The sequence below is a fragment of the Aspergillus japonicus genome (assembly GCF_003184785.1).
Source record: "Aspergillus japonicus CBS 114.51 unplaced genomic scaffold BO86scaffold_66, whole genome shotgun sequence".
NCBI lineage: Eukaryota > Fungi > Ascomycota > Eurotiomycetes > Eurotiales > Aspergillaceae > Aspergillus > Aspergillus japonicus.
In genome coordinates, this window is record NW_020291703.1 from 105,714 (window position 1) to 133,713 (window position 28,000).

The 28,000-nt window shown below is 57.1% G+C and overlaps 15 protein-coding genes across 15 annotated transcripts; 6 read left to right on the forward strand and 9 right to left on the reverse strand.

Annotated features, from left to right (window-relative positions):
• The first annotated feature begins 429 nt into the window (after nucleotides 1–429).
• Nucleotides 430–1,355, forward strand: BO86DRAFT_392264 (uncharacterized protein). The gene is made up of 2 exons (XM_025672769.1): nucleotides 430–536; nucleotides 613–1,355. Exons 1-2 carry the CDS (start codon nucleotides 470–472, stop codon nucleotides 996–998), a joined length of 453 nt encoding a protein of 150 aa, XP_025523764.1. The 5' UTR covers nucleotides 430–469; the 3' UTR covers nucleotides 999–1,355.
• BO86DRAFT_203693 (M81 family metallopeptidase) lies at nucleotides 1,266–3,232 on the reverse strand. Its single transcript, XM_025666765.1, has one exon. The coding sequence runs from the start codon at nucleotides 3,022–3,024 to the stop codon at nucleotides 1,477–1,479; it is 1,548 nt and encodes a 515-aa protein (XP_025523765.1). The 5' UTR covers nucleotides 3,025–3,232; the 3' UTR covers nucleotides 1,266–1,476.
• Nucleotides 3,233–3,325: 93 nt separating this feature from the next.
• Nucleotides 3,326–4,271, reverse strand: BO86DRAFT_322110 (uncharacterized protein; the record flags this gene model as incomplete). Its single annotated transcript, XM_025668373.1, has 4 exons — nucleotides 3,326–3,599; nucleotides 3,663–3,802; nucleotides 3,864–4,078; nucleotides 4,130–4,271. Coding segments are annotated over 4 exons (771 nt in total), but the record flags the coding sequence as incomplete, so codon positions are not given.
• Nucleotides 4,272–4,947: 676 nt separating this feature from the next.
• BO86DRAFT_422034 (uncharacterized protein) lies at nucleotides 4,948–6,181 on the reverse strand (the record flags this gene model as incomplete). Its single annotated transcript, XM_025675317.1, has 4 exons — nucleotides 4,948–5,348; nucleotides 5,401–5,625; nucleotides 5,667–5,844; nucleotides 5,918–6,181. The coding sequence occupies 4 exons, from the start codon at nucleotides 6,179–6,181 to the stop codon at nucleotides 4,948–4,950; spliced, it is 1,068 nt and encodes a 355-aa protein (XP_025523767.1).
• Nucleotides 6,182–7,319: 1,138 nt separating this feature from the next.
• BO86DRAFT_439777 (uncharacterized protein) lies at nucleotides 7,320–8,290 on the forward strand (the record flags this gene model as incomplete). Its single annotated transcript, XM_025676175.1, has 2 exons — nucleotides 7,320–8,072; nucleotides 8,131–8,290. The coding sequence occupies exons 1-2, from the start codon at nucleotides 7,399–7,401 to the stop codon at nucleotides 8,288–8,290; spliced, it is 834 nt and encodes a 277-aa protein (XP_025523768.1). The 5' UTR covers nucleotides 7,320–7,398.
• Nucleotides 8,291–8,486: 196 nt separating this feature from the next.
• BO86DRAFT_382616 (uncharacterized protein) lies at nucleotides 8,487–9,356 on the reverse strand (the record flags this gene model as incomplete). The annotated part of the gene is made up of 1 exon (XM_025670817.1): nucleotides 8,487–9,356. One exon carries the CDS (start codon nucleotides 9,354–9,356, stop codon nucleotides 8,487–8,489), a length of 870 nt encoding a protein of 289 aa, XP_025523769.1.
• Nucleotides 9,357–9,803: 447 nt separating this feature from the next.
• BO86DRAFT_392267 (class I SAM-dependent methyltransferase) lies at nucleotides 9,804–11,046 on the forward strand. The gene is made up of 2 exons (XM_025672770.1): nucleotides 9,804–9,979; nucleotides 10,038–11,046. The coding sequence occupies exons 1-2, from the start codon at nucleotides 9,839–9,841 to the stop codon at nucleotides 10,755–10,757; spliced, it is 861 nt and encodes a 286-aa protein (XP_025523770.1). The 5' UTR covers nucleotides 9,804–9,838; the 3' UTR covers nucleotides 10,758–11,046.
• BO86DRAFT_392268 (GNAT family N-acetyltransferase) lies at nucleotides 10,934–12,059 on the forward strand. Its single transcript, XM_025672771.1, has one exon. The coding sequence runs from the start codon at nucleotides 11,254–11,256 to the stop codon at nucleotides 11,872–11,874; it is 621 nt and encodes a 206-aa protein (XP_025523771.1). The 5' UTR covers nucleotides 10,934–11,253; the 3' UTR covers nucleotides 11,875–12,059.
• Nucleotides 11,982–14,319, reverse strand: BO86DRAFT_439781 (glycoside hydrolase; the record flags this gene model as incomplete). Its single annotated transcript, XM_025676176.1, has 7 exons — nucleotides 11,982–12,418; nucleotides 12,476–12,982; nucleotides 13,026–13,165; nucleotides 13,212–13,321; nucleotides 13,383–13,466; nucleotides 13,515–13,984; nucleotides 14,107–14,319. The coding sequence occupies 7 exons, from the start codon at nucleotides 14,317–14,319 to the stop codon at nucleotides 12,029–12,031; spliced, it is 1,914 nt and encodes a 637-aa protein (XP_025523772.1). The 3' UTR covers nucleotides 11,982–12,028.
• Nucleotides 14,320–15,377: 1,058 nt separating this feature from the next.
• On the reverse strand, nucleotides 15,378–16,372 carry BO86DRAFT_392269 (uncharacterized protein). The gene has a single exon (XM_025672772.1). It carries the CDS (start codon nucleotides 16,289–16,291, stop codon nucleotides 15,542–15,544), a length of 750 nt encoding a protein of 249 aa, XP_025523773.1. The 5' UTR covers nucleotides 16,292–16,372; the 3' UTR covers nucleotides 15,378–15,541.
• Nucleotides 16,373–17,734: 1,362 nt separating this feature from the next.
• Nucleotides 17,735–18,868, reverse strand: BO86DRAFT_346411 (uncharacterized protein). Its single transcript, XM_025669241.1, has 2 exons — nucleotides 18,129–18,868; nucleotides 17,735–18,064 (listed from the first exon to the last, which is right to left on the reverse strand). The coding sequence occupies exons 1-2, from the start codon at nucleotides 18,858–18,860 to the stop codon at nucleotides 17,999–18,001; spliced, it is 798 nt and encodes a 265-aa protein (XP_025523774.1). The 5' UTR covers nucleotides 18,861–18,868; the 3' UTR covers nucleotides 17,735–17,998.
• Nucleotides 18,869–19,221: 353 nt separating this feature from the next.
• BO86DRAFT_412780 (uncharacterized protein) lies at nucleotides 19,222–19,941 on the forward strand (the record flags this gene model as incomplete). The annotated part of the gene is made up of 2 exons (XM_025674681.1): nucleotides 19,222–19,309; nucleotides 19,367–19,941. 2 exons carry the CDS (start codon nucleotides 19,222–19,224, stop codon nucleotides 19,768–19,770), a joined length of 492 nt encoding a protein of 163 aa, XP_025523775.1. The 3' UTR covers nucleotides 19,771–19,941.
• Nucleotides 19,942–19,979: 38 nt separating this feature from the next.
• BO86DRAFT_439788 (LLM class flavin-dependent oxidoreductase) lies at nucleotides 19,980–21,479 on the reverse strand (the record flags this gene model as incomplete). The annotated part of the gene is made up of 1 exon (XM_025676177.1): nucleotides 19,980–21,479. Exon 1 carries the CDS (start codon nucleotides 21,429–21,431, stop codon nucleotides 19,980–19,982), a length of 1,452 nt encoding a protein of 483 aa, XP_025523776.1. The 5' UTR covers nucleotides 21,432–21,479.
• A 578-nt stretch (nucleotides 21,480–22,057) lies between these two features.
• BO86DRAFT_322071 (zinc-binding alcohol dehydrogenase family protein) lies at nucleotides 22,058–23,572 on the reverse strand (the record flags this gene model as incomplete). Its single annotated transcript, XM_025668370.1, has 4 exons — nucleotides 22,058–22,596; nucleotides 22,676–23,124; nucleotides 23,209–23,249; nucleotides 23,303–23,572. 4 exons carry the CDS (start codon nucleotides 23,570–23,572, stop codon nucleotides 22,058–22,060), a joined length of 1,299 nt encoding a protein of 432 aa, XP_025523777.1.
• A 1,111-nt stretch (nucleotides 23,573–24,683) lies between these two features.
• On the forward strand, nucleotides 24,684–27,913 carry BO86DRAFT_422042 (putative methionine permease; the record flags this gene model as incomplete). Its single annotated transcript, XM_025675318.1, has 6 exons — nucleotides 24,684–25,001; nucleotides 25,049–25,777; nucleotides 25,824–26,224; nucleotides 26,294–26,411; nucleotides 27,118–27,296; nucleotides 27,385–27,913. 6 exons carry the CDS (start codon nucleotides 24,684–24,686, stop codon nucleotides 27,911–27,913), a joined length of 2,274 nt encoding a protein of 757 aa, XP_025523778.1.
• Between the last annotated feature and the right edge of the window lie 87 nt (nucleotides 27,914–28,000).

Consider the following 28,000-nt stretch of genomic DNA (forward strand, 5'->3'; position numbering starts at 1 on the left):
GTTTGAGGGAAGGCGTGGAATCAGGCTTGCAGACTGACTCGTTCAATCCGGGTCCATCAATCCTGACGGCCGGCGTGGCGAACGCAAACAATCCCCGCGCAGAGTCCAGTCGCACGCTAAGGGCGTTGGAGGCAAACCCATACTCCCCACCCCACCTCGTCGACCAGGGTTCATACCACTAATCATCTGCTACGGCCTCAAGTGCTTACTCTCAACCCTGCCATGTAGTCTATCACATGGGCCTAATTGGCAAAAGGCCACGTTCCCCCCTGAAGGGGGCATAGGCATTGTAATCTTGTCCGGTGCACCGAAAAAGAAAAAAAAACCTACATAACGGCGCACCTGCCCCTGCACCGCCGTTGGAAGAAAAGCCCACACTTCGAAACTTTAGCTCTCACAGATCTTCACAATGGGCGACGCAGAGGCACTTCCCGATTATGTTCTTGACCCCAACGCCGTCCTGAAGGACATGGACGCGGCCTGGAGATATGGCGCCCCTCCGGACTATTCCAACACCCGTGCGGTGTATGAGCGGAGTATGTGGCCCGTCTATCCTGCTCCCCAACGGTTACCAAGGCTGGAATACTGACAGCTCGGATTCTCTGCTTGCAGCCAAGAAACAATCCCACGAGCCCGGCAGCCTGCCCAACCTGGTCGAGAACCTCGTCAAGAACTGGGAGATCGAGGCCTCCTTCAAGACCTCGCTGGCGGACTGGCGCACGATCGACCACGAGAAGTACCACGTCACGCTCAACGGCGGCGCCCCGTTGTCCGGCGAGTACATGCTCAAGGTGGGCACCTACAACGCCCTGCTGACCCCGAGCGCGTACTACGACCCCGCCCACAACGACTTCGAGATGAGCCACAAGAGCTTTAAGCGGATGATGCCCACCTTTGCCTGGGAGGTGACCGAGGTGTACAGCGGCCCGCCCACTGTGGTCTTCAAGTGGAGACACTGGGGGGAGATGGCGCGCGACTATGTTGGGTTCAACGAGTGAGTGAGACACCGTGAAGTTCCTTCCGGGTAGCGGAGCTAACACTGGGCGAATCTTAGCAAGGGAGAGAAGGTCCGGATTGAGGCGCATGGCGGCCCGATCGATATTCAGGGCATCATCGTCGCCAAGGTCAACAAGGCCCTCCAGTTGGAGCAGATCAACGTGTGGTTCGACCCGCTCGACATGTTCCGCCAGATCTCCCGCGGTCGCGAGCAGATCAAGGCCGATGATGCGGAGGTACCCTCTGGCTGCCCCTTCACTGGAGGCGCTGCCAACAAGGAGTAGAAGTTTTGATGTTTGATCTCGTGTCGTGTACTGTACTGTTTAGATACCTCGTCTCGTGGCAATATGATGTAATGATTGACTTGATTTACACCGGTTTTTGCGTAGTTCCAGATGCTCTTGATGTTAATGCCGCCTGAGATTATGCGAAGTTACCTTCTTGCTACTCAACGGGGCGACTACGCTCTGCGTCAATTAATTACTCATCCGGCCCCGACAGCGTCTGATCCGAAGCAGGAATCAGGCGCGCACGAAGGTCAGGGGGCGAAGGAAAGACTGTATCAAAAGGCCACATAGGACGACGAATGCGGCGGTGTCCCAGACGGACGAGGTCTTGGTCGACGCCTCCTGGAGTCAACGCCAGCATCCAGTCAGCAGCCATTTCAAACAGCTCTGGCTCCAAGTAACCGATCTTGACAATGACCAGATCGGCCTTCCGAGGAGTCAGCTGCAGATCAGTAAAATCCCGTTCGTGATGGTAGGGCTTGCGGAGCTGCGTCAGGATCGCAAACACCGAGCCCACCTGCAGCACCGCCTCGATCTGGGCATCCTTGTCACCATGCCTGATCGCATGCACGCGCCCGGTCAAGGTGATCGGCCCTGCATGAACGGCATCCACCTCTGCCCCCGCCGTGACCGTCACCGTGGCACCCACCCCTGCATCCACCATGGTCTGCACGGCCTGCGGCCCCGGCACGCTGGCATAGATCACGACCGGTCCATCGGACGCCTTGAACTCCGGTCGCTCCAACAACCGAGTCAGCCCCCAGGTGACATCCCCCGACCCGCCAGCGGTAGGGTTATCACCGGAGTCCGAGATGAAGAACGGCCGCGCCTCGGGCGCAGACGCCAGCGCCACATCGATGCACTCGGCAAATGAGCCAGTGGGCCCGACGAAGTGGAACTCCGCATGTGCATCCCAGAACGCCTCGGCCAGCCGCTGCGCCCCCGTCGCCACCGCACCCTCCTCCCACCCCGTCACGACGACCGCCGCGCGGTTGCGCGGCTCGTCCGCCCACGCGTAACCCACCCAGATCGCCGCGTCGATCACCCCATCCATCGCCTCGACCTCAGGCACAAGCGCGTACAGTCCCTTGGCCGGCTCCACCCGGGTGGAGGTCTGCTCCCCCGGCAGCAAGATGGGCAGGGGGATCCATGCCTTGAGCGGGCGGCGCGGGCGCACGGTCGCACCGGGTGCACAGTCCCGACGAAGCAGATCCACCAAATTCCGACACGCGCGCTCCTTTGTCTCCGTCTCATCCTCGTGCGGCGCCATACGATAACAGGTGATCAGATCGGTTTGATGGACGAGATTGCGCGACACGTTCCCGTGGAGATCCATCGAGGCGGAGACGACGCACTGCGGTCCGACGACCCTGCGGATCCGAGTGAGGAGTTCGAATTCTGCATCGTCCAGTCCCTCCACCACCATGGCACCGTGGATGTCAAACCATAGTCCGTCGATCGGGGTTGAGGCTGCGATTTGGGTGAGCCGGGAGACGATCTCGGTGGCGAGTTGTTCGAAGTCGGCGCGGACGACGATTCCCCCGGGCAGTGCGTGGCCGATTAATGCGCCATGCCAGGAGGCGGCGGTGCCGAGGGGAGTGTCGGGGCGCAGGAAGGGGTATTCGTCGAGGATCTCGTGGCTGCGGCGTGGGTGGAAGGCGGGCGCGTGCGTGCGTGCGGGGGTGAAGGCGGAGGTTTCGCAGGCCAAGCCGGCGATGGCGATGACGGGGCGGGAGGCCATGAGGCGAGGATGGGAGTAAGGGTCGGTTGGACTTATAAAGAGTGACACGATGAGGATTAGGTGGTGCAAGTGAAAGAAAGAGTGTGAGTGTAGTGAGTGTAGTGAGTGTGGATGGTGGATGAAGGGATGAAGGATGAGGGGAAGCAGTTGGAGAAAGAGGGGTCAGTCACATGTCCGTCACATGATAGCCATCTATACAGTAAGGAATACCCGATGTAAACAACACGCTTCCATTTGCTACAACTGTAATACGGACAACAACTTGGCAAAAGTAAGTTATCTTGAATTTGACGCGAAGGTCCTAGGCTCTTTTAGCTTTTTGAGCAACCAACTCGATCGGTCTCCAAGCGAACCCATGGTCAACATCCCGCTGGTCAAACAGCTCCCTCGCAATTGATTCCAGATCGGTTGACTTTTCCTTGCTGTCCCCATATCTCGACCGCATGACGCTCATTACGACGATAAGATAGTTTGCATAATACAGCCCGCGCACGGTTCTGTCCCACAGGCCAAGTTTATCTTGCAGGACGTCGAAGCCCTTGTCCCTGAAGATGTCAGGCAGCCGGCCTACCCAGCTGAGATTCTACGTTAACTTGAAACCGAGGAAAAGGTTTGTGTTGAGAGCACAGAGCACATACCTCGGATCGATTCTCTCCCTCTCCAGCTGTCTGCTATAGAGGCTTTCTAAGCGCTGCATGGGGCTGGATGTCACCAAGCTGGTATCCCGTCCGATCTTCTCCCACTGGATGTATCCGCCGGGCTCTTGCATCTCCATCAGCTTGAATGTTGTGCATTATCTTGCGTAAGAACATCAACTCACTCAGCATAGCCGTAGCAACCTCAACCAACTTATCCGGGCAGTTGTCTCTAATCACACAGATCCACAGCCGCAGATGCACGACGTCGAACGCACCCCGATACTCCCCCGGTAGATCGGATAGTGCGTCCAACTTGCCCAGTTTCACATTCGTCGGAAGTGTAGCTGAGGGCGGGTAGGAGAGGTCGGAAATATCATAGCCACAGATCTCAGCCGTGTCCAGCTCGTGACTGAGGTCTATACACCAGATGCTAGCAGATCAACACGGTTAGATACATCTCGAAAGACTCAGAGGGGTCAGAGGATCAACATGCCCTGTTCCGGTCCCAAGGTCGGCAATGCGCATCCCCGATCGCCGCGGGATCAGAGGACTTAAGATGTGTCCTGTCTGCAGTCTCCACAGGAGCTGTTGCTCATTTAGCCTGGCAGACCGTCATTAGCGGAGCGAGTTTCGCAGCGAGAATATCCGAGTCAAAAATCACCTGACTGCTTCTGGGATATCGCGACCGAGGATATACTCGTCCGTGAAGGTATCAGCGCCCATACTAGTAAAGGAAAGTCAGTAAGGGAAGATAGAATCATCTCTGGGGCCTCAAAAGCAACAATACTCCAGATCAAGAAGACTTTATAGCCACAGACCGAAGAGCGTATCTTGGCAACGTAGCCGGTTTGGACTTGATTCTTCCTTGTTTTGGTTCCGAACCACCCGGCCATGTGAATATGATTTGACCCAAAACAGGAATTTGGCCTTATGCTGGCCTGATAAGTCATCCATAGTGGAGCAAGAGGGTTCCATGACCTGTTTTGAGCAGAGATAACTATGGTAGTTCAAATAGGAAAATCTGGCTAGTTTGTACCTACTCTGATAAATGGAGCATAACTGTCAATGATGGTAGGACAATTGATCCTTTCTTACGAGAGTGCTTGTTCTGATATCTGTCACAGCTAATTCTGTTACATTTCCATGAAGGACTGAGTATTTCCTAAATACAGTAGACGTATTCCAGGACATCTGAAACAATACTCCCTAGACTTGAAACTAAATTCGTTCTATACATCATTGTCCTCCAATGCAAGATAAAACACCACTCATGCTCCCTCCGACCTCACCGACGAACCCCCTCCCCGAACCCCTCCCCACACCCATCCACAACCACATTCCACTCAAAAACACCAGCTTGCTCCCCCCTACCATCCCCATCACTGACAAACCGACACCGCCGAAACGTCCGCCAAAGCGTGACCAAGAAATCCTCCTCCCGCAACTCGATATACGCCGCCCCCAGCAGCGGCCTCACCGCCCGGGTCGCCTCCTCAGCCCGGTAGAACGGGATGCCGGGGAACAGATGGTGAATGACGTGGTGGTCGATGATGTGATGGAAGAAATGCCGCCCGATGAACCCGAAGCTGCGATCGACGGTGCCCAGCGCGCCCCGCGTGAAGGACCAGGTCTCGGGGGAATAGTGCGCGATCTGCGGGTGGGTGTGGTGGAGGTAGGTTATTGCCACTGCAGCTTACTGTTAGCATAGTGTTTCTTGGGAAAGGACGGACGGGCTGACCTATCCAGTGGTGGATCCAGAAATAGGGTAAAATGTACAGGAGGATCACTTGCGAGGGGCCAAGAATGGAGCCTAGGTGCACCAGACCGAGGATGGTGAGGGCCAGACCGAGGTCGGAGAGTAGCACGGATGGTCGTTGCTTGGGATGGAAAAGCAGGCTGCTGGGGGACAGATGCGAGAGGGGCAGGGGAGTGCCAGTCTGTGTATTCGAACGGGGAATCGATGCTTTCGCCCCGGTGGCGTAAAAAAGAAGGTAGGCCTGCCACCCCGCAGCTGGTGGGCTGCAAATCTCAGCAGCGTGCTGAGGGGGGTGTCTTCGACGAGATCGTCCAGGTCGTCCATCCACCTGCGCCGCTTGGCCGCATAATCTGCTCTAGTCGGTGGAACGAACGCAGTGTCTTTCTCCATGTGCCCCGAGTACCGGTGGTGGCGCGCATGCGTGATCTTCCAGGAGAAGTAGGGCACCAGCAAGGTGGAATGTAGGATCCAGCCGATGGTGTCGTTCAGCAGCGGATACAAGAAAGGCGCCGTGGCCGCATTCGTGGGCGAGGATCCATAGGCCGGTGCCCACGAACCCCTGCAGAAGGCCGTAGATGCACCATGCCAAGAACCGCAGGGAGCCACTTTCCAGCAGCGGGATGTAAGTTGTAGCGTAGACCAGAGCTGCGGCATAGAGGATATCGCGCGCAAGGTAGCTCAGGGAGGTCCAAAGGGACGGAGCGAAACATGAGTCAGGAATCGCTTCCTTCAAGTGTTTCAAGCTCGGTAGATCTGCAGTCATGGTCTGCGTTGCGGTCTGCCTCCTCCACTGTCTGCTCTAACAAGCGACACTCACAGGTTACAAACAACTCACGAATTCCCGGCGACTTTATTGAATTAACTACAAGCTAGCTGTGGCAAACTTATAAGTCGAAGACGGTTCACAGTCATGTTTGGCAGAAACTCTCATGTGAAGATGATATGCTTTCCACGGTCACACTTCAATATAGGTATGCTCAATCATCATAGCTTCGGAAGACCCTGCATGGCCTATAGATGGGACATTGGCCGGGGAATGCGAAGGACGGAGCCACGCCTAGATAAGCCCTTGATGCCCAAGACATGCTGCACCTGTGCCACCTACTTGGAATCTGGTCCTACCCGTTTCGATAACCAGTTCCTGGCGGCTCTGTACTTGCAATGGAGTGTGCCATGCTGTCTACACTCTCCTGCTACATGACGAATCCTGTGATTTCAAGGCCAGTCAGTCGCGCGACATACCCGACGACGAGTCAAGGCCAACATGCCTGACTGATAAAGGCAACCGCATGAGGAGAGAGCACACATCCATGTGGGCATGTAAAATGGAGTGAGGTCATAGCTGCATAGGATTCTCAGTTGGGTATGTGATAGTCTGCAAGACCTGTGGCGTCAAGAATGTGGCTTTACTCACACAAGAATGACTCAGCCGATGGACATGCATAATTATAGTGCAGCGAATAATGGCGAAGAGGCATGGCTCAGTCCTGCATGATCGACGCAAGGGATGTATGAAGATCCTTCCTGCACGTCTTGACTGCATACGAGTCATGCGCTACAGAATAGGCACCATAAGCAATTATTACGTCATTGCGTCAGCATACAAAGGTGCCCGAAATCAGAATGCTCAGCTATCGCTGCATTTTCAACTAGCCAGTGTTGGTCAAGATTCGAGGTGCAGTTCTCACGGGAGAAGCTCTACGTGACCATGAACATATTAGATCGAGGCAGGCTGTGGCGAGCTTAGTGCCTTCAGGAAACACTACTGAATTACCGGCACTACATAAACGTCATGCATATCTCTTAGGAACCATAGAATGATGCAACAAAACACTGACACACAAATGTGGCTGATAAGCTACAGACCACCTTCAATCCCACACAACATAAAAAGACAAGACAGACTACACCAGCATTGCCTTACCACCTTGCCCCAGATCGTTCGCATGGAAACCCAATCCATCAACCAGCCCTACCAAAATGCTATCCATCCCCAACCCCCTACCTCTTCACCTCAAACTCCCCGACGACCCCGAGACCGTCGCCCTCCTCAACCGCGTCGTAGTCTACACCGCCGTGATCCTGTATCACACCATCTGGCACGCGCCGACCTACCACATCAAATTCGCCAAGAACACCACCTCCCTCACCTTGCACATCGCCACCGGCCTCCTCGAGTACTTCCGCTACTGGCTCGCCCAGGCGCAGACTGCACACCCGCAGCCCATCCTTCCCGATGAGCTGGACGTGCTGAGCAGCGTGATCTGGTCGGGGACGAGCTTCGTGCTGCTGCGCACGCTCCGCCGCGGCGATCCCCGCACGACCCGCCCGCCCTACCAGGCCGCCGCGTGCCTGCGGCCCCTTGCCACGGTAGCGGCCTATGCGTTCCGCCTCCCGAGTCTCCATACCCTCAGCGTGTACGCATTAGAAGGGTTCGTCTGGACGCGGCTGGCGATTTTCTACTTCTCCCGCACGCCGTACCTGCGCGGCGTGGTCAAGGATAGCACGGTGTATGCGATCTCGGTGCCGTTGGCGGCGGTGTTCAGTGTGCATCAGAGCCAGGTGCCGGGGGCGTCGTTGGGGTTTGTGCTGGCCATGGCGTATATCAAGCAGTTGAATGAGTGGGTGACGCTGCGGTCGAGGTGTTTGAGGGAGTAAGTTTGCTCATCTTGCTTTGGTAATGCTTGAGTGTGATTCTGACATGGGATCTAGTCCGCAGACGAAGGATGATGTGTCGGTTTGGGAAAGGTATTTGGTGGTCGGGCTGCGGACATTAGGGTTCGTGGAGTTGGATGAATTGCGCGCGGTTTCAGAAGAACAGGCCTTGGAGAAGAAGCTGAATGACCAGTATGTTTCTGAGACGCAGAGCTGAGGGGGTCTAAGAAGCGTCGTGGTGTTCTCAGGGTTCTTACTTTTTTTTTTTTTTTCTTTTTTCTTTTTTTTGACATTGTATGGCGTAAGCATAGCGTTGTGATTGATTACATATAGGCTGCGACTGCAATTATCGTTAACGTACCAAATTTGTGTACTCAAGGCAGGGAATGCCTTTCGCATAGATGGACCATCACTTACGAGAGCAACATGTGTATCTCCGGCTTTGTGTAGAGGAAAGTGAGGACACGTTCCTCCCACCCAGAATCCGACTTGGTTGGGTCCTCGGGGTCCTTGAAGTGGTTCTCCACGAAGCCGCGGAAGGGCTCGGACAACTCGCGCTCCCGCAACACGACCTGGAGTTGGGGGTTCAGCCGGCGCGGCAGAGTCAAGCGGTGGAAGATGGCGGCGCACGTCTCGGCGAGCCCTACCTCCCGCTTCTGCCGATGCACGCACATCTGGCAGATGATGGTTTCCAGGTAGCGGTGCGGGGTGGGGATCTTGATGGGATAGCGCTCGGGCGCGTGTCGCCGGTGAGGCGACAGGCGCAGATCATCGGACAGCATGTAGTAGTCCGACAGCACGCCCAGTCCCTCCGGGGGCACATTATCTCCCAGGGGCGGGCGGGGCGCGGTCGTGGGGTCGCCGCGGGGCGGCTCGGGGAATAACCAGAGCACATCCGAGTGATTGTAGAAATTCACGACGTATCCCCAGAGGAACGTGCTGCGCCCATAGAAGCCATGCTCGCCCCCTGCTAAGGGAGGCGGGGGCATGTGGTAATGCCAGGCGGGTGCGATGGGAGGGACATCCTCCTTGAAGGTGGGCTTGTAGCCCGTGCGGGCGCCGCAGTAGCCGCGGCACGAAAAATGCCCGGCCTGCTGCAACGCATACCGGGCGTGCTCCATCCATTTGGTGGGGATGGCGAAACCTGTGAATATGCCTAGCTTGCGCTGCAGGCCGTAGAGCTCAAGCACCGACTCCCCGACTAGACAGTAGGGGATGGCACTATTGTCGAGAACGTGGGCCACGTATTTAACCGCGTAATCCTTTAGCACACTGCTCTCCATGACTGCGACTGTTACTCCGGATTCTTCGTAGTAAGGGGGCTGATGATCTGATGGTGATGTCGATGCCTAGATCTGAACACTACGAGCCTTATCTAGACCCGAGCTACTTTGCCGCATGAGGTGCTCTTCTTCAAAATGGGCCTTCTCTTTGAACTGATCAAAGATTGCAGATGAGGTTCCATGGATTGCCACATATTAGAGGACATGAACGAGTTTTGCATACAAGCACTGCGGAGAAATCCGGCATGTACTGTACATTACCCTTCTTCTAACCCAGACTCCCTGCTAGTACCATAGCTCTACAGTAGCGTTGACGAACCCGCCATTAGGGCTAGCGCACCGCAACGGGAGCCCACTTCCCCCCCTCCGAGTGGTCTCACTCCCATGGCGAGGCTAGGGTTTAAAAGCTTAGACACGCCCACCAGTCTGACTTGGTCTGAACAATCTTTGCATTCCCGTAAACCGCGTCTGACGGAGTGACCATGACCGCAACCGAGGATCCCCCAGTCCAGCCCGCCTGGTTCGAAACCGAGGTCACATCCATCAACCCCACCGCGCAACGCTTACTCGAGAGCTACAGCAATCTCAAGCCAGACGAAGTCATCCCCCATGTGCTAGCAGTGGTAAGCTCGGCCCCTCCAGCAGATGACGACAAGCAATCGCACGACTAACCCACCACAGCGCGATGAAGCCTTCACGGTCTGCCAATACCCCTGCATCGGCCAAATGCGCTTCCTGTCCTTCAACCTCGCCACCCTCCCCTTCTATCCCCGGGTGATGGACCACCTCCGCGCGAACCCCGCCGCCGGCTTCCTGGACGTGGGCTGCTGCGTCGGCCAGGAAATCCGCTACCTCGCCAACGAGGGCATCCCCGGCCGCCAGCTCTTCGGTTGCGACCTCGAGCAGATCTTCATTGACCTGGGGTACCGACTCTTCCGCGATGCCGACCGTCTGGAGGCGACGTTCGTCACTGGAGATCTTACCGCGGGTGAGGACGAGGAGTTTGCGCAGGGAAGGCTCGCGCAGACGGTGAATGGGAAGATCGAGGTCGTGCTAACAAATTCTGTACTTCATCTCTGGGACTATGAGACCCAGGTCAAGGTGGCTGCGCGACTGGTCCGGCTGTGTAAGGACCAGCCCGGGGTGATGATTGCCGGGCGGCAGATGGGGACGCGGCTGGCGGGACACTACACGATGCACGGGTTCATGAATGACCAAGTGCATTACCGACACAATGTGGAGTCGATCAAGGGATTCTGGTACGATGTTGGGCAGGTGACTGGGACGGGGTGGCGGGTGGAGGCCGAGTTGTACTGGGCGGAGGAGTGGGAGAAGACGCGGAACGTGTCCTTTACGGATGAGAATGTGCGGATGCTGTGGTTCTGCGCGGTGAGGGAGTGAGCTTGCGGATATAGGTGCATAGAGGTGGTTTTGCATGCAACACAAGTGACTGCTTATTTTTTACTTACACAGCTGTCAGACTCTGGGAGTACCAGGCAACTGTCTCTCTCAATGCACCGGCGATGGCTAAACAGCACCCGCATGTTCGTCGGGCTAGCCACGGATATCTCCGGCAACGGAGCAATGAAAGACTGGCGCTAGCCTCAGTCTTATCTGCCTCTGGCCACTCAAATCCAAACAACAGTACTGAACTAGTTGTTGCATGTGTATTGCCTGACTCACTGATAATCGCGTGACCCAATCTCAGCTGCATCTGCCGCCCTTTCTCCGTCCATCTCTTGCGCGTACCTTCGAGAGATAATACCACCTTTAAGACAATTCCAATCCTCACTCACCCACATTATACCACGACAGTCACTACCGCAACACAGTCCCCAATAAAACCAGAAGAGTAAAAGAACACTCCAATCCAAACACCAATCCAACAGCCAAGACAATGCCAACCCCCGCCCCGACACCCACCACCCCAATCCTCACCTCGACCCCGCGCCTGCACATCTCGCTCCTCTCCCCCACCCCCACGCACAGTACCTTCCTCCACCACCTGTGGACCACCCCAGACTTCACCACCTCCTGCGGGCCCTCCCCCTTCAAAAACCCCCACGACGCCACAGCCTTCCTGACAAACCGCCTGCAAAGCATCTACACCACCTCGAACCACCAGCGCGGCATCTTCCTCCTCTCCCGCCGACCGCATCCCACCGCCCCATTGGACGAAAGCGTCCCCATCGGCACCATCTCCCTGATGCAAGGCACCCCACCGGATGGATACAGGGTCCCGGACATCGGGTTCTGCGTGCTGCCCGAGGAGAGCGGGAGGGGGTATGCGACGGAAGCCGGACGGGCGATGGTCGAGTATGCCTGCACGGAATTGGGGGTGGCCGGGGTGTTTGGGTTCTGCGATGTGAACAACGCCCGGAGTCGGCGGGTGCTGGAGAAGATCGGCTTGGAGGACCGGGGGGAGAGAGCGCTGCGTGCTTTCGGCGGGCGGAGGAGTGCTGTTTATGCTTTGTCCGGGATGGCTGCGGATTTGGGGGTGTACGGGGTTGAGGGTTGAGTTGGATTCTCCTTTGGGGTTGCGGAATTGTGATTTGGTTCTAGGACGCTGGGTATCTGATATGATACCATTCGAGACGAAGAATTAAAAAAAAAAGGTGAATAGCATTGTATGCTAGCTTATGCACAACGGGAGTGGTAGTAACTCCCGCGCTTTAATGCACAACCAGCACCGCGACCCCCCACGCCGGCATCTGTATCGTATAGCTGTCCTTGCTACCCGTCACGTTCTGGATCACGGGTTGGATGGTCGAATTGTGCGGGAGATTGACTCCATCCCGCGGGCCGGATAGCATCTCCACGTGTCCAGCTGTGGTGTTTGGGACCGTCACTCGCACCGTGCGGTGGTCGTTGCCGTAGTTGGCCATCTTGACCATGTACGTCCCGTTGGTCCGCGACGCGACCCAGTACAACGGGCCGAAGCTGGCCGTCGAGTTGACCGGCAGGATGGTCTGCCCCTGGTGGTTGGAGAACATCTTCTGGACCCAGTACGATGTGGACAGGGTGAGGGAGCCGGGGTTCGAGTCGAATCCGATCAGCGTCGGCTGTTCGCAACGGTCAGTGGGAGTCTCAACCCCTACGCACGGGAGAATGGTACGTACCGACCACTGGGTGTAGGGGAAGTTCTGCAGCAAGGGGGCATAGGACGCCATCTTGATGACATCGCTGTTCCGCTCCAGCCCGATCATGTGCACCGCTTCGCTGCAGCTGCATTGCATGAACGTCCAGTAGAACCCGTCGGGAGAGCTGGTATTGCGACAGCCGTACTCGCCGATCATCACCGGGCGCGAGCGGGACTGGTGGTCCCATTCGTGGAACATGGCGACCAGCTGGTCTGGACTGCGGTAGTAGTGGAAGTCGTACATGATTCCCGGGGGTGGATTGGAAGGCAGACACTGCGGGTCGCTGGCGGAGGCGATCAGCGTGAGGTTGGGGTAGCTCTGGTGGATGGCGTCGTAGATCTGCATGAAGCGGCGGGGATACGTTGCGCAGCCCCCAGTGAAGTCGTCTTCGTTCCCAATCTCGATGTACTGGATGGGCCAGGGCTGCACGCGTCCGTTCTTGGCGCGGAGACTTCCGTAGGTGGTATTGGGGGCGCCGAGAAGGTACTACTCGATTAGCTTTGGGATCGATGCGACCAAGGCGACTCACCTCAAGCTCATGGAGAATATCCTGGATGTAGGGTTCAAGCTCCTTGCCGGATAGGATGTCGCCGTAAGACTTGCCGTCCCAGACGGCCAGCACGGGAGCCATGCTCATATCCTCGCACCACCATAGGTACTCATCCAGACCTGGATGACTCGTTAGACACAGTCAGATTAGTCGGGCGCGTCCTACCTAGCGCGTCAGTGTTGGGGTAAAACCAATCACTCTGCCTTCCAGGACGCTCGACTACTGGTCCGATGGTCAAGTTCCATTGCCACCGACTATCGACTTCCAGACCTTCCCTGCCCAACATTAATGCAAATTCACATATAGAGTTGGCTGGGGCTAGAAAAGAAGTCATACAAGTTATTTCCCCCGGGAAAACGCAAGAACGACGGTTTCAAATCCGCGATGACCTTGGCAATGTCGGACCGGAGCCCATTGGACCTTGACTATGTTAGTGTTGGTCATCCTACAGCTACACACAAAGCACACCTCGACTTGTACGTTGGCGGAAACAGCTGGGGGAGTCCGAAATTCAGCGTCCCCCCAGACACCCGAGATGCATTGAACAGCAGCCTCCACTCATTGTTGCCGTCCGGTGCCGCTGTCGCATTGATTATTGTCGTGTGTCGGGTGAAGTTGTTCTGAGTGCTGGCCACCGTGATGTTATGCGACGCGAAGATCGTGCCACTGGATGAGCCGGCCAGCTGGAGAGTGATCGTTCCGGTGTAATCACCCAGCATCCAGAATTCGCACCAATATGTGGTATTGACCACCGGAATGCCTTTGTATCCTGTGTTGGCGAATCCGACCAGGCCCGTGGCGCCGTTCGCTGGTACGGATACCTGCAGGGAAGAGGTGATAGCACCGCTCACCGGGTACAGGTAATCCTGCATGATATCTGCTTGCCCGATAGGCTTGTAGGCAGTTAGACCGGGATTGGCCCCTTGAAAACCGTTGTTCTGTAGTAGTTGTCCGTGGAGTCCTCCGTCGCCTGGTTATCTTAGCATTGTTGCTGCGCAGCGAGGGCGGGAAGTACCGGAATGATCCATTTCCTGGGAGGGCAGCTGAGGTCAGCTCTCACGCGCTGGAGGGTGCGACTGGCATATACCTCGAACATAATCCCATACAGCAACGGACTGGATAGATTTCCTCCAGACGGGATGACCGTCAGGTTCACCGCAGAGGAGTTCCCCGGCGCAGCACTAGTCCTCGCGGCAAGGGGGGTTGGGGGAGTCGTATCATGGGGCAGCCATGTTGCTACTGCAGCTAAGATGGAATATGCGAAGGCCTTCATGTTTCACAGCTTGCACCAGTGATTGACAAGCTAGATGATCAACAGTGGCCGAAGAAATGCTTTTAACCATGTCTTGGTCGCACCAGGAACCGCGGCCGTCCGAATCGACTCCCGTGATGACATCATACACTTCCATATTCTCGATCTTCGGGCAGGGTTCCTGATTTCCGAGATCGATAGCTTCGCACCAGAGAGAATAAACCGAGGGTCACTCCTGTCACACTAGTATATGTCCCCGGATCTCCACCGGATGACAGGTTGAAGGTCACTTGCCCGGTGATTTAGGTTCAAGCAGGCCTGTTTCCAGGTATTAGTCTGTTTTCAGAGCAGCCCTCGTCTCTTGAAATGTGGGGATGAGGCAAGACTGTATAGCATCATGATTGCAAGTGTATTCTATACATTGGGAAGTACTGTGGATAAGATGGTTGCAGTGTTACCTCGGCACCCGAATCTGGTGCCTAAGGCATAGAGACTAGACCTTACTGTTTCGGGAAAGGTTGACTTGTATCGCAACCCAGATTAGTGTCTGATAATCTTCCATGTGTATACGTTTTCTTTAGATAAAGGCTTTAATAGACAATAGGATAGGTAGGTAGATAGAACCTATGCTGCATTGATACTCGCACAAAGTTGACTCTATATCGGTTTCATATCTTTGGTAGACAATAATAAACGCTAATGGCCAGTGCGAAGCTCGAAGCTTAACAAGAATACATCAATACGTGGTGTGGACAGGAATCATTTGTATACCTTGTTACATATAACCTATAGGCACAGCACAATCTAGAACACTACTAGTAAATTATTGCGCAAGATAATAAAGGTGGTCCATGTTGTTGTATAGTACACTATAACTGGATATTCGAGTAAAACGAAAGACAATTGTTGCGAGGCTATATTTGTAGAAGCATACAGTACAAACTTAAGATTATGTTACTGCCTCTATTCTCACACATCCTACACCGCCATGGCAAGAGAGAGAAGAGGAAGGAAAGCAGGAAGAAACAGGAAAAAGGAAGAAAAAAAGAAAGATAGAAAAAGAAGAAGAAAAAAAAAAAGGAAAGACCAAGTTCTCTCTATCTTCACACTTTTAAAGAACAAATATCAGAAGCAGTCGCATCATAAGCTGGCAGACTCCCACATTCCACATAGCCCAATCATAAACATTTCATCTCATCACTCACAACACAAAATCATATCCAAAACCAACACAAACAGGACATTAAACCATCACAGCCACCACAACTGCAACCACCAGCCCGGACAACCACCTATTCCCCGCAACAACCAACCCTCCCGCCGCCCCGTTCGGCAGCGTCACATTCTGACCGGCAAACGGATCCGTCAAGTTGGCGACCTGCTCGCGAGTCACATTCACAGTCCTGGTGGAGGACGTCATCACGTTTCCGACCGTGCGGACATACTGCCACAGCGGCGAACACACCCGCACGGGCGTGTTGTCGGCGATCGGGGGATTGCCGCCCGTGCAGCGGGCCACCGTGCCCGTGAAGCAATAGCTGCTGGCGATCTCGGCGGCGTACGCCGACTGGCCCGGCGCGAGGGGCATGCGGCCGACCCCACTGTAAACCGTCGCCTGGGCGCTGAAATTGCTCGTCTGCAGTTGTTTCTTCGCGACCGTCTTCTGGACCAGGGCCGTCAGGGGGCCCGCCGCGAGGCCGGTCAGGTTCGTCACCGCGTAGTAGGTGCTGTACCCCCCTGTGCCCGTGATCTCGCAGGCGTTGGTGTTGTTGGTAGTGGTGGTGGTAGTGGTGTTGGGGCAGCTGAAGGCTGCGCTGATGCGGAGAGGCGGGTATTCATCCCAGGAGACGGGCTGATGGTCCCAGTTGAAGACGGCGCAGGTGGTTCCGTTGTTGGTGTCGTTGCCTATGGTAATTTCTGTGGTGGGCTGGGCTGCTGCGCCTAGGGCGAGGGTGAGGAGGAGGAAAGCGGCGATGGATTTGAGGGTTGGCATGGTGGATGGAATGGTTTGCTTGGGGAAACACTTGGAAGAAAGATTTGAGAGCGGATGATAAGAAGTCTTTGTGATCTTGGGTGATTTGCATTGGAGAGTAGTGGCTACAAGGGTCTACTTATCAGATACAAATGTTCTATAGTTGTTGCTGTGGTTACTGTTGGATAGTAGTTGATCTTAATATCAGGCAGCGATTTAAAAAGCAGGGGCAGGTATCGCCAAGGAACACCGGCCTTTTAGGGCAAGACATAGCCATCTGTGGGGTTGCTGACATTCGGTGTGTTGATAGTAGATTCTGCGCAGATGAGTAGACGCTGGTACTGCACTTCTTATACAACTTTGAAAAGTAATTGACCCCTTCGTCTAGTCACCCCAATTGAACAGTTGGGGGTGGCATTCAACGGAAGCCCATCATGCATGGTATGTCCCTTGATATCATAACCTGCCACTGGAAGCGATGGCACAAATGTCAAGAATCCCGAACACCCTTTGACTGAAGCGGGTATGAACTCCAACAGGGTCTCGTGTTCAGAGTCTAAGTCGCCGATGGCGGCACCAAGCGCAGGTGGTGTATGCGGGCCATGTACAGCGCGGACCAGTAGCAAGCTCAAGATCGGTCATCATAGGTAGGCTAAGACAGAAATTTGTGGTTACCTACACTATCATACTGGTCAATGGAGCTGTGGGGTCTTCTCCCGTAGGCAACCATATAGTTGATGGTACTATGTACAGTATATTCCTCTCCGAAGCAACTGTCGGGCCGAGGCCGGCGGCTCAAGGCGCCAACCGACACCCCACATCCTCCGGCTACCGGGCCAACTGTACGCTACTTGGCACAGCCTCAGCGTCTAACATCAGATTTTGCCATATCCGATCTTCCTAAGGGTCTTGACTGTTGCGTTCCACTCGCTTCAAGGCTAAATACCCCGCAATGGTGCCTCAGGCATTACGATAGGAGCTTTGCCTCAAACAAGCGTCCTAGTTGTTGGTTCGGCCCCAATCAGCCAGCACACTCATCGCGATTCCTGACTGTGACTGGGCTTTGTTCCTACTGTCTCACCTGCAGGGAAAGAGGATTTAACAGCAGGCAACAGCATTCACTGCTCCGGTGGCGGGCAAACGCTCTTTCACTTGGACAGCTGTACGCTGCATTGGTGCTGGATTTCTGGGATACTGGATTGTTTTTACATTGTCCGTCATCCTGAACGGTTACGATATACTATGCAACTCTTTAGTTGGGTCTGACCCTACGGCCTAGGTATCGTGATCTGTCTCTACTATAGCACCAAGACCCGCTGGGGGACCTTACTCCATTTTCAAAGCTTGCAATTTGCCTGTCGCTGGATCATGGCAGACAACAGAAAGGCGAAAAGTCAATGACGAAGAAAGAAGTAGGATTGCTTGTCCTCCTGGATCATATCCCTAGCAAGTGACAAGGGTCCCGGAGAACATTCACCTTGCACCCTGGCACCCTTCTCGGTGCAAGAGAACATTAGGTCGATATCCAACGCTGAAACAAAAGAAACATCTTTTGCACTCGGGAATGCTAACAGCCATTGAGGCCTATGACAGGTGTCCTCAAGCCTGTCATCTCCGACATGCTTACAGGGAAATCCACCAAGCTCGCTGGCCCATCACACCTCACCTTCTAGTAATGATACCAAGCCTCCAGCCACCACTCCAGGTACCAACATCGCAGACAGAGTTTTAATAAACCCACGGAATCAACCGATACCTCACCCGCGCCTTGATCTCCTCATACGCCTGCCCATACTAAAAACAAGTCAGCCATCTCCCACCCCCACAAAAGCTCAAACACCAGCGAAGGCACACTCACCCGACCGACCAGATACTCATCCAACACCGGAACGCCCCGCACCGCGAAATCCCAGAAGAAGAAACCGAAGGTCGTCGCCGCCCACGGCCAACCGCCCGTCACCATCGCATACCCCGCCCGCCAGACGGTATACCCGCCGTAGTTGATGTTGGTGGCCAGCGAGAACAGACCTCCGCCGTAGGGCTTGCCTTTGTTGGCGGGGTCCTTCTTGAACGCGCGGCGCTGGAACTCGGAGACTGCCTCCGTTAGAATCCCAACGAGGTAGGCGCTGAAGCCCACGGTTACGGTGGGGTTTGCGAGGATGAAGTGCCATAGGGTCCTGCTGGTGGAGGCTGGGGCTTGGGAAGTGCGCGCCCAGATGGCGAGGAGGGTGTTTATCGTGTTGAATGCTGTGTTGAAGAAGGCGATCAGCGCGGCGGAGCCGACGGGGGTTTCCTGCTCCGAGACCAAGAGCATGGTGGCGATCTGCTTGATGCTGCTGCCCACGGAAAGAAGGCTGACGAGGTGGTAGTAGAGGTGCAGACTGCTGCTGGAGGTGGCCCAGACATCGCCGGCCACGACGGGAGAGCCGCCCAGCTTGGTGATGAGCTGCGAGGCCCAGCCTTGGCTTAGCAGGCTGTACTGCCACCAGACGTCGGCGGCGCGGAGGCCGATGAAGACGGCTCGTCCTAGTGGGGAGCTGGATTTGGTGCGTGAGACATTGTCGTGGAGGGGCTTGGGTGGATCTGACATTGTCGGTGCCACTATTTTCAGAAAGCTTGGAGTAGAAAATCCGATGATCCCGTCAGAGGGGTGATGCGCGATTTATATGTCGAAGTGGTTTGGGGGGTGCTTATTCATGCTCGGGGTCGACCTCAACCCCGAAGATGATGATGACTTCATGACTTTTGCGGATGGAATCGTGTCCACCACGTCCGTAGCTGCAATCCAGCCCATTTCACAGTAGAAGTGGCAAAGTCTCGGGACAGAAGTCATCCCCGAAGCGTCTCGCTCCGTAATCATCCCAGACGCCCCTTGCATTATTCATCAGCCATATAAAGGCGCAAGGAATGGCGATCGCTCACCTTGAATCTTGGTCCCAAAATCCACCAACATGACCACCGCCATCCCCGTGATTCTCTGTGGCGCCAAGCGCGAAGTCGCAGCGCTTGTCCGCGCACACATGCTGCCTGAGTACAACGGTCTGCAACACCCTTCCGCCTTAAAATATAGTCCTATACGAAACTAAACGACAGCAGTTGTCTACGCCGGCCACAACCTCCCCGCCGCAGAGCAAGAAGTCCCGCTCATTGTCGCAGGAAAAGCCCCGCCAGCATCGGCCCTCCACACCCAGGTCGGCCCAAACGACTTCACCGTTGCTCCCCGCGCCGTCATCACTGGCGGGGGCTACAGCGAGGACAGGTTCCAGACACTGTATCAGGCATGCGCCAACGCCAGCGGGGTTCTCTCTGTGCCGTTCTTCAGGACCGACAACCACCTTACCGATCAACTGGCCGCGACGGGGCAGGGTCCCGCGCACGCGTCGTCCGAGTATCCGGCTGCCGTCACTGCGCGGTTGAAAGCCAAGCTGCGTGAGGTGGGAGTGGCGCCGGGGACGACTGAGAATCCGGGGAGTATTGCGGGGAAGACGTATTGGTTCTGAGGGAGGGACGAGCAACGCATCTGACAAACGTATCTCCCAATCATAGATATGTCAACCGCGGACCATACCGGATGCGCCAGAGCACGTTATCATAATGGAGAACATCCCTCCGATCCTATGCTATCGTGCCAGACTATTCCCCCATATCAATTCAAATAGCATCAATCCTATAAAGTACATTTTCACCAACACCTCCCTCTCGACCCCGATTACTCCTCCTGCAACGTATACTTGGGAGCCTCCTCCCCCTCCCGCCAGAAATACCTCGCCCCATGATGACTCTCCGGCAATCTCGTCTGCCCCTTGATCCCATAGAAGTTCTCCCGCATCGTGCCCCCCGGCACCTCATACTCGGTGTGAAACAAACCCCGGCGCTGCAACTCGGGCACCAGATACTCAATGATATCGTCAAACGTCTCCGGCACACTGGCATAGCTGAGATTGAACCCATCAACATCGGCGACCGCGACCCAGCGCTCCAACTCATCCGCGACGGTCTTCGCATCCCCGATAATCTTCGTCCCATTGCCGCCCATCACCAAATACTCCGCAATGGTCGCCTTGTTCCACTTCTTGCCCTCGCCCCCGGGCACCGTCTTCGCCCAGTGATTCACCATACTCCGCACCGCGGGGGCCTCGACGAACCGGAAATCCTCCTCATCCGAGTACTGGGCCAGATCGTACCCGGACCAGCCCCCGAACAGCGCCAGCGCCCCCTCCTTGTCCCCGTACCGGCCATACTCGCGGAACTTCTCCCACGCCTGCTCGTCCGTCTCGGCGACGATCACCAGCACGCCCGCGACGATCTTCACCGCCGCCGCATCGCGCCCCAGCGCCCTCGCCTGCTGGCGCACACTGTCCACCGACGGGCGCACCAGCTCGGGCGACTGGCCGTTCAGGAAAATCGCCTCGGCATGCTTGGCCGCGAAGCTCTTCCCGGCACCGGACGTGCCCGCCTGCAGGAGGAAGGGGGTGCGCTGGGGACTGGGCTCGCAGAGATGGGGGCCGGGGACGGTGAAGTAGTGGCCGGTGTGGTTGATCTGGCGCACGGCGGCGGGGTCGGCGTAGCCGGAGACGCCGTCGCCGTGCGGGTGGACCGCGCCGTCGCGCCACGACGCCTCCCACAGCTGGTACACGACGTCGAGGTACTCGTGCGCGATGCGGTAGCGCTCGTCATGCTCGACCTGCGTGTCCAGCCCGAAGTTCCGCGCCGCCGAGTCCAGGTACGAGGTCACGATGTTCCAGCCCACCCGGCCCTGCGCGAGGTGGTCCACCGTCGAGAACCGGCGCGCCAGCGCGTACGGCGCGTCGTACGTGGTCGACGCGGTCACCCCGAAGCTGATCGAGTGCGTCGCCGCGGCCAGGGCCGGGATGCTGTAGAGCGGGTCGTTGATCGGGAACTGCGCGCCGGCGGGGATGGTCGGCGTCAGGTTGGCCGGCCCCCGGTAGACGTCGTAGCCGCCGAGCACGTCCGCGAAGAAGATGGCGTGGAACTTGGCCGCCTCGAGCTTTTGGGCTAGTTGGATCCAGTGCGCCAGCGAGGTGTATTTGTGGCCTTGGTCCGGCGGGTAGCGGTGCAGCCCCGGGTTGAGGTGCGAGGGGGACTGCATGGCGAAGGCGTTGAGGATGAGTTGTTTCTTGGGGGGGGTTGTGCTACCCATTTTGCTGGTTGTGTCGAGTGTAGTTGGGCTTTTTGATTGAAGCTTTATCCTGGAGTATAGTTCCTCTGTGCGTAAGAGTAGAGATGAGGGAAATGAGGTGTGGGAGGAAGGAGGGAGGAGGGCAGTAGTGGGTGTGGTGTTGGTGGTGGTGTGCGGTAGTTCGGGGATTTGTTATATACGGCGGAATTGGAGAAAGATAAACATTCTTATCGGGCCTGACACACAATTACCCCTCATGACTCGCCCGAGAGGTGGTGTCGCGACCTTCTTCCGATGGAGGGGTTCGGGAAGACGTGCGAGGCGCCCTCGATTGCGCCAGATGCGGTGCTGATGATGACACGGGGGTGATTCACCTGCCACTCGTGAGAGTTACACGCATAATCGCAGCAGCCAGCTGCCACTTAGTATCATTTGAATATTCAAGGACGGACATTTATCCTAAGGAGGACTGTAGAGTGCAGAAGTGAAGGCACACTACCCTGTATACAGCCAGCAACCCTAAGACATAGTGCCAAGCCTGCCGGCTGCGTAGCGAAATAACCTGTATATTCAAGCATCTGTATAATTTTATGCCTATGCACAGCCAATCTATTGCAACTATTTACATCCAAGCAGAGATAAACCACTCAACCCTCCAAGTCCACCACGATCCTCTTCCCCGACACACTCCCCTGCCGCAGCGTATCCAGCGCCGCGTTGACCCCCTCCAGCCCGCCGGCATGGCGCACCACCTCCGGCGCCAGCAGCGTGTTCGACGCCAGCAACGCCTCCAACCACGCGACCATCTTCTCTCCCACCCCGACCGAAGAATGGAATAGCTTGATGGGCACAGTATGATATTTGATCCCGGTGCGTCGCTCCTTGGGCAACCCCGTCAGCCCCAGCAGATGCGCATGCGAACCGTCCTCGCGCACCGTCTCGTCCAACACCCCCTGCAGCAGCGTCGCCGTCTCCCGCCCGACGATGTCCACCGCATACCGCAGCTTTCCCCCGGTCACCCCGCGGATGATCTCCACCGCGCGGGCGGGATCGTGTCGGTCGACCAGCACATCCGCCCCGAGGGCGTGCAGTCGCGCCCCGTGACGGGCCACGTCGGCGACGCAGATGACTTTCAAACCGGCTAGCTTAGCGAGTTGCAGGGTGATCATCCCCGTGGTTGTAGATGCTATCACAATTAGCTTCACCTTCACCCCCAGGAAACTCAAAACTCAAAACTCGATAGAGACAAAGGGAACGGAACTCACCCCCCCAAATAACCAGCCACTGGCCCCTCCGCAAGCGCTCCTGCACCGGCACCGCCGAGAAACACTCCTCGCGCACATCGGCCGGGATCTCGGCGGCCGCGATCGCCTGCACGGCCGCCACGAGATCCGGGCCGGGACACGCGGCGATCGTCGACAAGTCCAAGCCCAGAGACACGCCCAGGGCAAGGGTGGAGGCCACGAAGGCCACCCCCAGCGCCGCGCTGACGTGCACGCCCGTCTGCTCGGGGATCCGCGCCGCGTTGAAGTGCGTGGCCACCGCGTACTGCTGGAAGGCGGCCTTGCGGATGTCCCGGTAGTCGGTGGAGGGGACGAGCACGCGGTCGCCGACGCGGATGCGCGGGTGGGCGGCGTCGCGCACGGCGACGACCACGCCGGCGAGGTCGCGGCCGTTGATCCAGGGGAGGGCGGGGATGCCGAAGTTATACGCTCTGCGGCCAGGTCAGTGGGGGACTGGTGTCAAGGGGGGGGGGGGGGGGGGGGGGGGGGGGGGGGGAAGGCGAAAGGAAACGTACGGCCCCTTCCAGTCGATCGGGTTGAGGCCGATCGCTTGGATCTACGGATATGTCAGATTCTAGCATCCATGGCAGCGTAGAACCACCGACGTACCTTGACTAGGATCTCTTCCTTCCCCAGGACGGACGGGATGGCATGATCGGTCACGAGGGTATATTGCTGTCCGATGCCGTGGAGGAGCAGGGCGCTCTGAGTGGCTTGCGGCGCTGCTGGCGTTGGGGTTGGGGCTGGTGCGGAGGCTTCGATCGATTCGTTCTCGGGGTAGTAGCGCTGCTCAACCCCAACCCGCACCGGGCTGTCGTAGACGCGAGGGTACTTCTCGTCCAGCGAGGGCGGTACAGTGTATGTCGTTATCGTTGTCATGGTGCCGGCTGAGTGTGCGTGCGTGCTGCGTGCGTGCGTGTGTGCGTGCTGTACGACAAACAACAAGTTGAAAATTGGAAGAACTGGGCCCCCCCGCGCGATCCAGATATGTATGCGTTTGTTACCCGGCCGAGAAAACGAAAAAAACCCATGCTCTGCAGGTTTATCTCTATCTCCCGGAACACACGGACCACAGGGTCGATCGATTGGAGATAATCGCCCTGTAGAAAGGGAGGTATCGCGCCTGGGGAAGGGCAGCATTGCGCGGGGCGGGGGTGGGATGGCGTGCTGAGGACGCAGCGATGGTATCATCCGGACGGGATGCGGCCATGATCGTCGGTCGCATCCAAGGGAGGATGATGATGACCCTCAAGACACAAAAATAGGCATTTGCCCATCTTACAGTCTGTCAGTCATCGGATCTAATCTCGCCGACGGCAGTTCGTCACTCTGCCTCATCATGGCGGGACTGGCATCCGTGAGAGGCAGCAAAAGCGGATGAGGACAGAAAGCCCTAAGTTTGGCCACGGTCTCGGATGGGTGAATGCACAGCACCAACCAGGTTGCACCGCAGGCAAATGGCATGCATCCCGGCCCTGATGATGTGATTCGTGGCGGATGAGGCAAGGGCACGCAACTGCGACCGATGCTGACGACGTCTGCGTCTTGCTTTCAAGTGTTGTCTGTATTCTGAAACATGGGCTGGGGATTATGGATCGGTTGCAACTTGGAACGACTTGCTTGGATTTATCTTATATTCAGCACAGACTGGTCGGGCGGCTCAGCTCAAGAACAAGAAGGGTCAGTCTGTGATAGGTAACCTCCTACAGACACTTCCGGCATGACCCCCTCGGACAGGTCATTCCCACGCACCTCTTCGAGGCAGTGGGCTGTGTCATTCCTCCCCTTGCGATAAGTCGTTATCAGCTGGGAGGAACACACAACATGCGCACAGAATGACGTGCCTGCGTGTGATGCTGATTTCCAAGCAACCACGACAAAGGAAGTGCTGCTTACACCTTTACCTGGGTATCTAAGCTCGTCCTGTATCTAAAGCCTCCCATCGCGAAGGGATACGGAACCCCATCACCAATCCAGCCCCCGATCCACCATGACCCAAGCCGAACGACAGCCCCTGCTGGGCCTCTCCAGCACCCCCGTCTTCCCAGACGAAGTGCCCGACCCCGAAGCCGCCGCCCGACCGGCCACCAACAACCCCAAAACCCTCACCTGGACGAGCGCGTACATCCTCGTGATCTCCCGCGTCATCGGCAGCGGCATCTTCGCGACCCCGGGCTCGATCGTCAAGTCCGCCGGGAGTGTGGGCCTGTCGTTGTTGATCTGGGGGGTGGGCACCGTGCTCGCCGCGTGCGGGCTGGCCGTGTCGCTGGAGTACGGGTGCATGCTGCCTCGCTCGGGCGGCGATAAGGTAGTTTGCCTTCTCTGGAGGGGACGGTTCAATATTGACAGACGCAGGTGTATCTGGAATATACCTACCCGCGGCCGCGCTTCCTGGCGTCGACGTTGATCGCCGTGCAGGCGGTGCTGCTGGGGTTCACGGCCAGCAACTGCATCGTCTTCGCCAAGTACACCTTCTTCGCGTGCAACGTCGAGCCGACCGAGCTGCAGCACAAGGTCCTGGCGCTGGGGTTGATTACTGCGGTCACAATCATGCACGGGTTCTTCCTGCGGACGGGCATCTGGGTGCAGAACGTGCTGGGATGGCTGAAGATCTTCCTGGTCGGGGCCATCTCGTTGACCGGCATCTGGGTGATCCTCGTGCGTCCGCCCAGCGAGACGGATGCGTCGTTTGGGGCCGAGCGGGGGAGTGTGTTCAGCTCCTGGGACTCGCTGTGGGAGGACTCCAACTGGAGCTGGAATCTGCTTTCCACGTCTCTATTCAAGGTCATCTACTCGTACGCTGGGCTGAGCAACTTGAACAACGTCATGAACGAGGTGCGCGATCCCGTGCGCACCCTCAAGACGGTGTGTCCGGCGGCGCTCCTGACGGCCGGGGCGCTGTACTTTCTGGCCAACATCTCTTACTTCCTGGTGGTCCCGATCGAGGAGATCAAGAACAGCGGAGAACTCGTGGCAGCGCTGCTGTTCGAGCGGCTGTTCGGGAATCAGATCGGGAGAACGCTGCTTCCTCTGGCCATTGCCATTTCTGCCGCTGGCAACGTCATGGTCGTCACTTTCGCGTTGGTATGGTGCCCACCCTCTCTGTAGGTGTCATGCTGATTGTCATCAGGCCCGCGTCAACCAAGAGATCGCCCGCCAGGGCTTCCTCCCCTGGTCGAAGGTGCTTTCGTCCTCTCGACCGTTCGGAGCACCGCTCGGCGGACTGATCGTGCACTACATCCCTTCCGTGCTGGTGATTGCCCTCCCGCCCCAAGGCGACGTCTACAACTTCATCCTGGATGTCGAAGGCTATCCGGGCCAATTCTTCAGTCTAGCTGTGACGTTGGGGCTCCTGCTGCTCCGCTACAAGGAGCCTGACCTCCCGCGCCCGTTCAAGGCGTGGTTGCCTGCTGTGTGGCTGCGCGTGCTCATCTCTTTAGTCCTACTGGCGTCGCCATTCTTCCCGCCAGAGGGCGGCAAGGGCGACGTGGGCTTCTTCTACGCGACGTATGCGATTGTCGGCACTGGCGTGTATGCTTCTGCCCCTTCCCCTTTCCCCACTCCTTGCCTCTGCTTGTCATCCTATGCTAACGGATGTAGAATCGTATTTGGAGTGTTGTACTGGTACGTCTGGACGGTGCTGCTGCCCCGATGGGGCGGATATCATTTGGAGGAGGAGAAAGCCGTGACCGAGGATGGAGCAACCCATACCAAACTAGTGAGGGTACACGAGTTCTAGATAGATTGATAATCAGACCACCATTCCCAGCATGAATGTCCCATAATTTCCCATAGTAGCGTTCGCCGTTTTGCGTACTAGGTAGGTATCCTGGGGCAAAGCGACGGAGCAGTCGGATGCATTCCTTGCAGCGGATTAGAAATCAGCATTCCCCGCGTTCTTTGTCATTGGCATCCTCCCAGGCATCCCTGTCGATAGCACCCCGACATCACATGGATGTCGACGAGTACGATGCTATGCTGTTTGCATCATCCGTGCGAGATGTGACGACCAATTGCCGTGAAAGGGTGGGTGGATTTATCAGCGTGGTATGACGTGCTCTGTCTGACAAATGCTGCGTGCGTGCACCGGGGATCTGATGAGGCATGATGAAGCATATATAACCGTGGATAGCGGCGGAGATCAGCTCTCATCACATCCACCACAGTGCACCTCCACCACAGCATCATCTATACCACACTCCAAAACACACAGACAGAAAATGGCCGCAGCAGCAGTCCACCTCCCCACCGGCGACATCCCCTCCTTCCCCGCCTCCGCCAACAACACCCTCCCCCCACAGACCCAATCCACCTCTCCGCAAACCTCCCCCCACGACGTCCACACCGTCCTGAACTACATCAAAGAGGTCGAAGACGGCTCGCACCTACGCCCCAACTACGCCGGCAAAGCCGACTCCTTCGAGCGGCCGTCCGAGTCCGTGCCGACCACGATCCACGACGTCAGCGGCCGCGAAGCCGAGTACACACTCGACGGCAACGGCTTCCAGTTCCACCCGCACGTCAGCGCAGAGAAGGACTTCCTGGATGACGAGCAGATCAAGCGGGTGTATTACCCGGAGGTGGACCGGTTGCTGAAGGAAGTGTACGCCTTTCCCATCTCTTTCCCTTTTCCCTCCGCGATGCCCCCATCCCCTCCGCCCCTCCCACAACCCCAACTGACACCCGCACAGCACCGGCGCAACGCGCACCTACATCTTCGACCACACGATCCGCCGCCCGGCCGCCGACGCGCACGCGCAGCTGCGCACCCCAGTGCACCGGGTGCACATCGACCAGTCGTTCGCGGCGGCCGTGTCGCGCGTGGGGCACCACCTCCCGGACGAGGCCGCGACCCTCCTGCAGGGCCGGCACCAGATCATCAACGTGTGGCGGCCGCTGAAGCCGGTGCGGCGCGACCCGCTGGCCGTGGCCGAGGCGCACACCGTCGACGACGCCGACCTCGTGCCCATCAAGCTGATCTACCCGGACCGCGAGGGCGAGACCTACGCCGTGCGCGCCAACCCGGCCACCAAGTGGTACTACCGCCACGCCCAGACGCCCGACTGGGTCACCCTCATCAAGTGCTACGACAGCAAGACCGACGGCCGCGCCCGCCGCGTGCCGCACACGGCCTTTGTCGTCCCCGGCACCGAGCACGAGGAGCCGCGCGAGAGTATCGAGGTCCGCGTCTTGGTGTTTACGCCCGACGATCGCGAGTAGCTCTGCTTGTATTACGGTCTCTCGTTGATAGTTCCAGCTTGCTAGTTAAACTCAATTGAATTACTATAGCCAGCGTTTCCCGGGGGA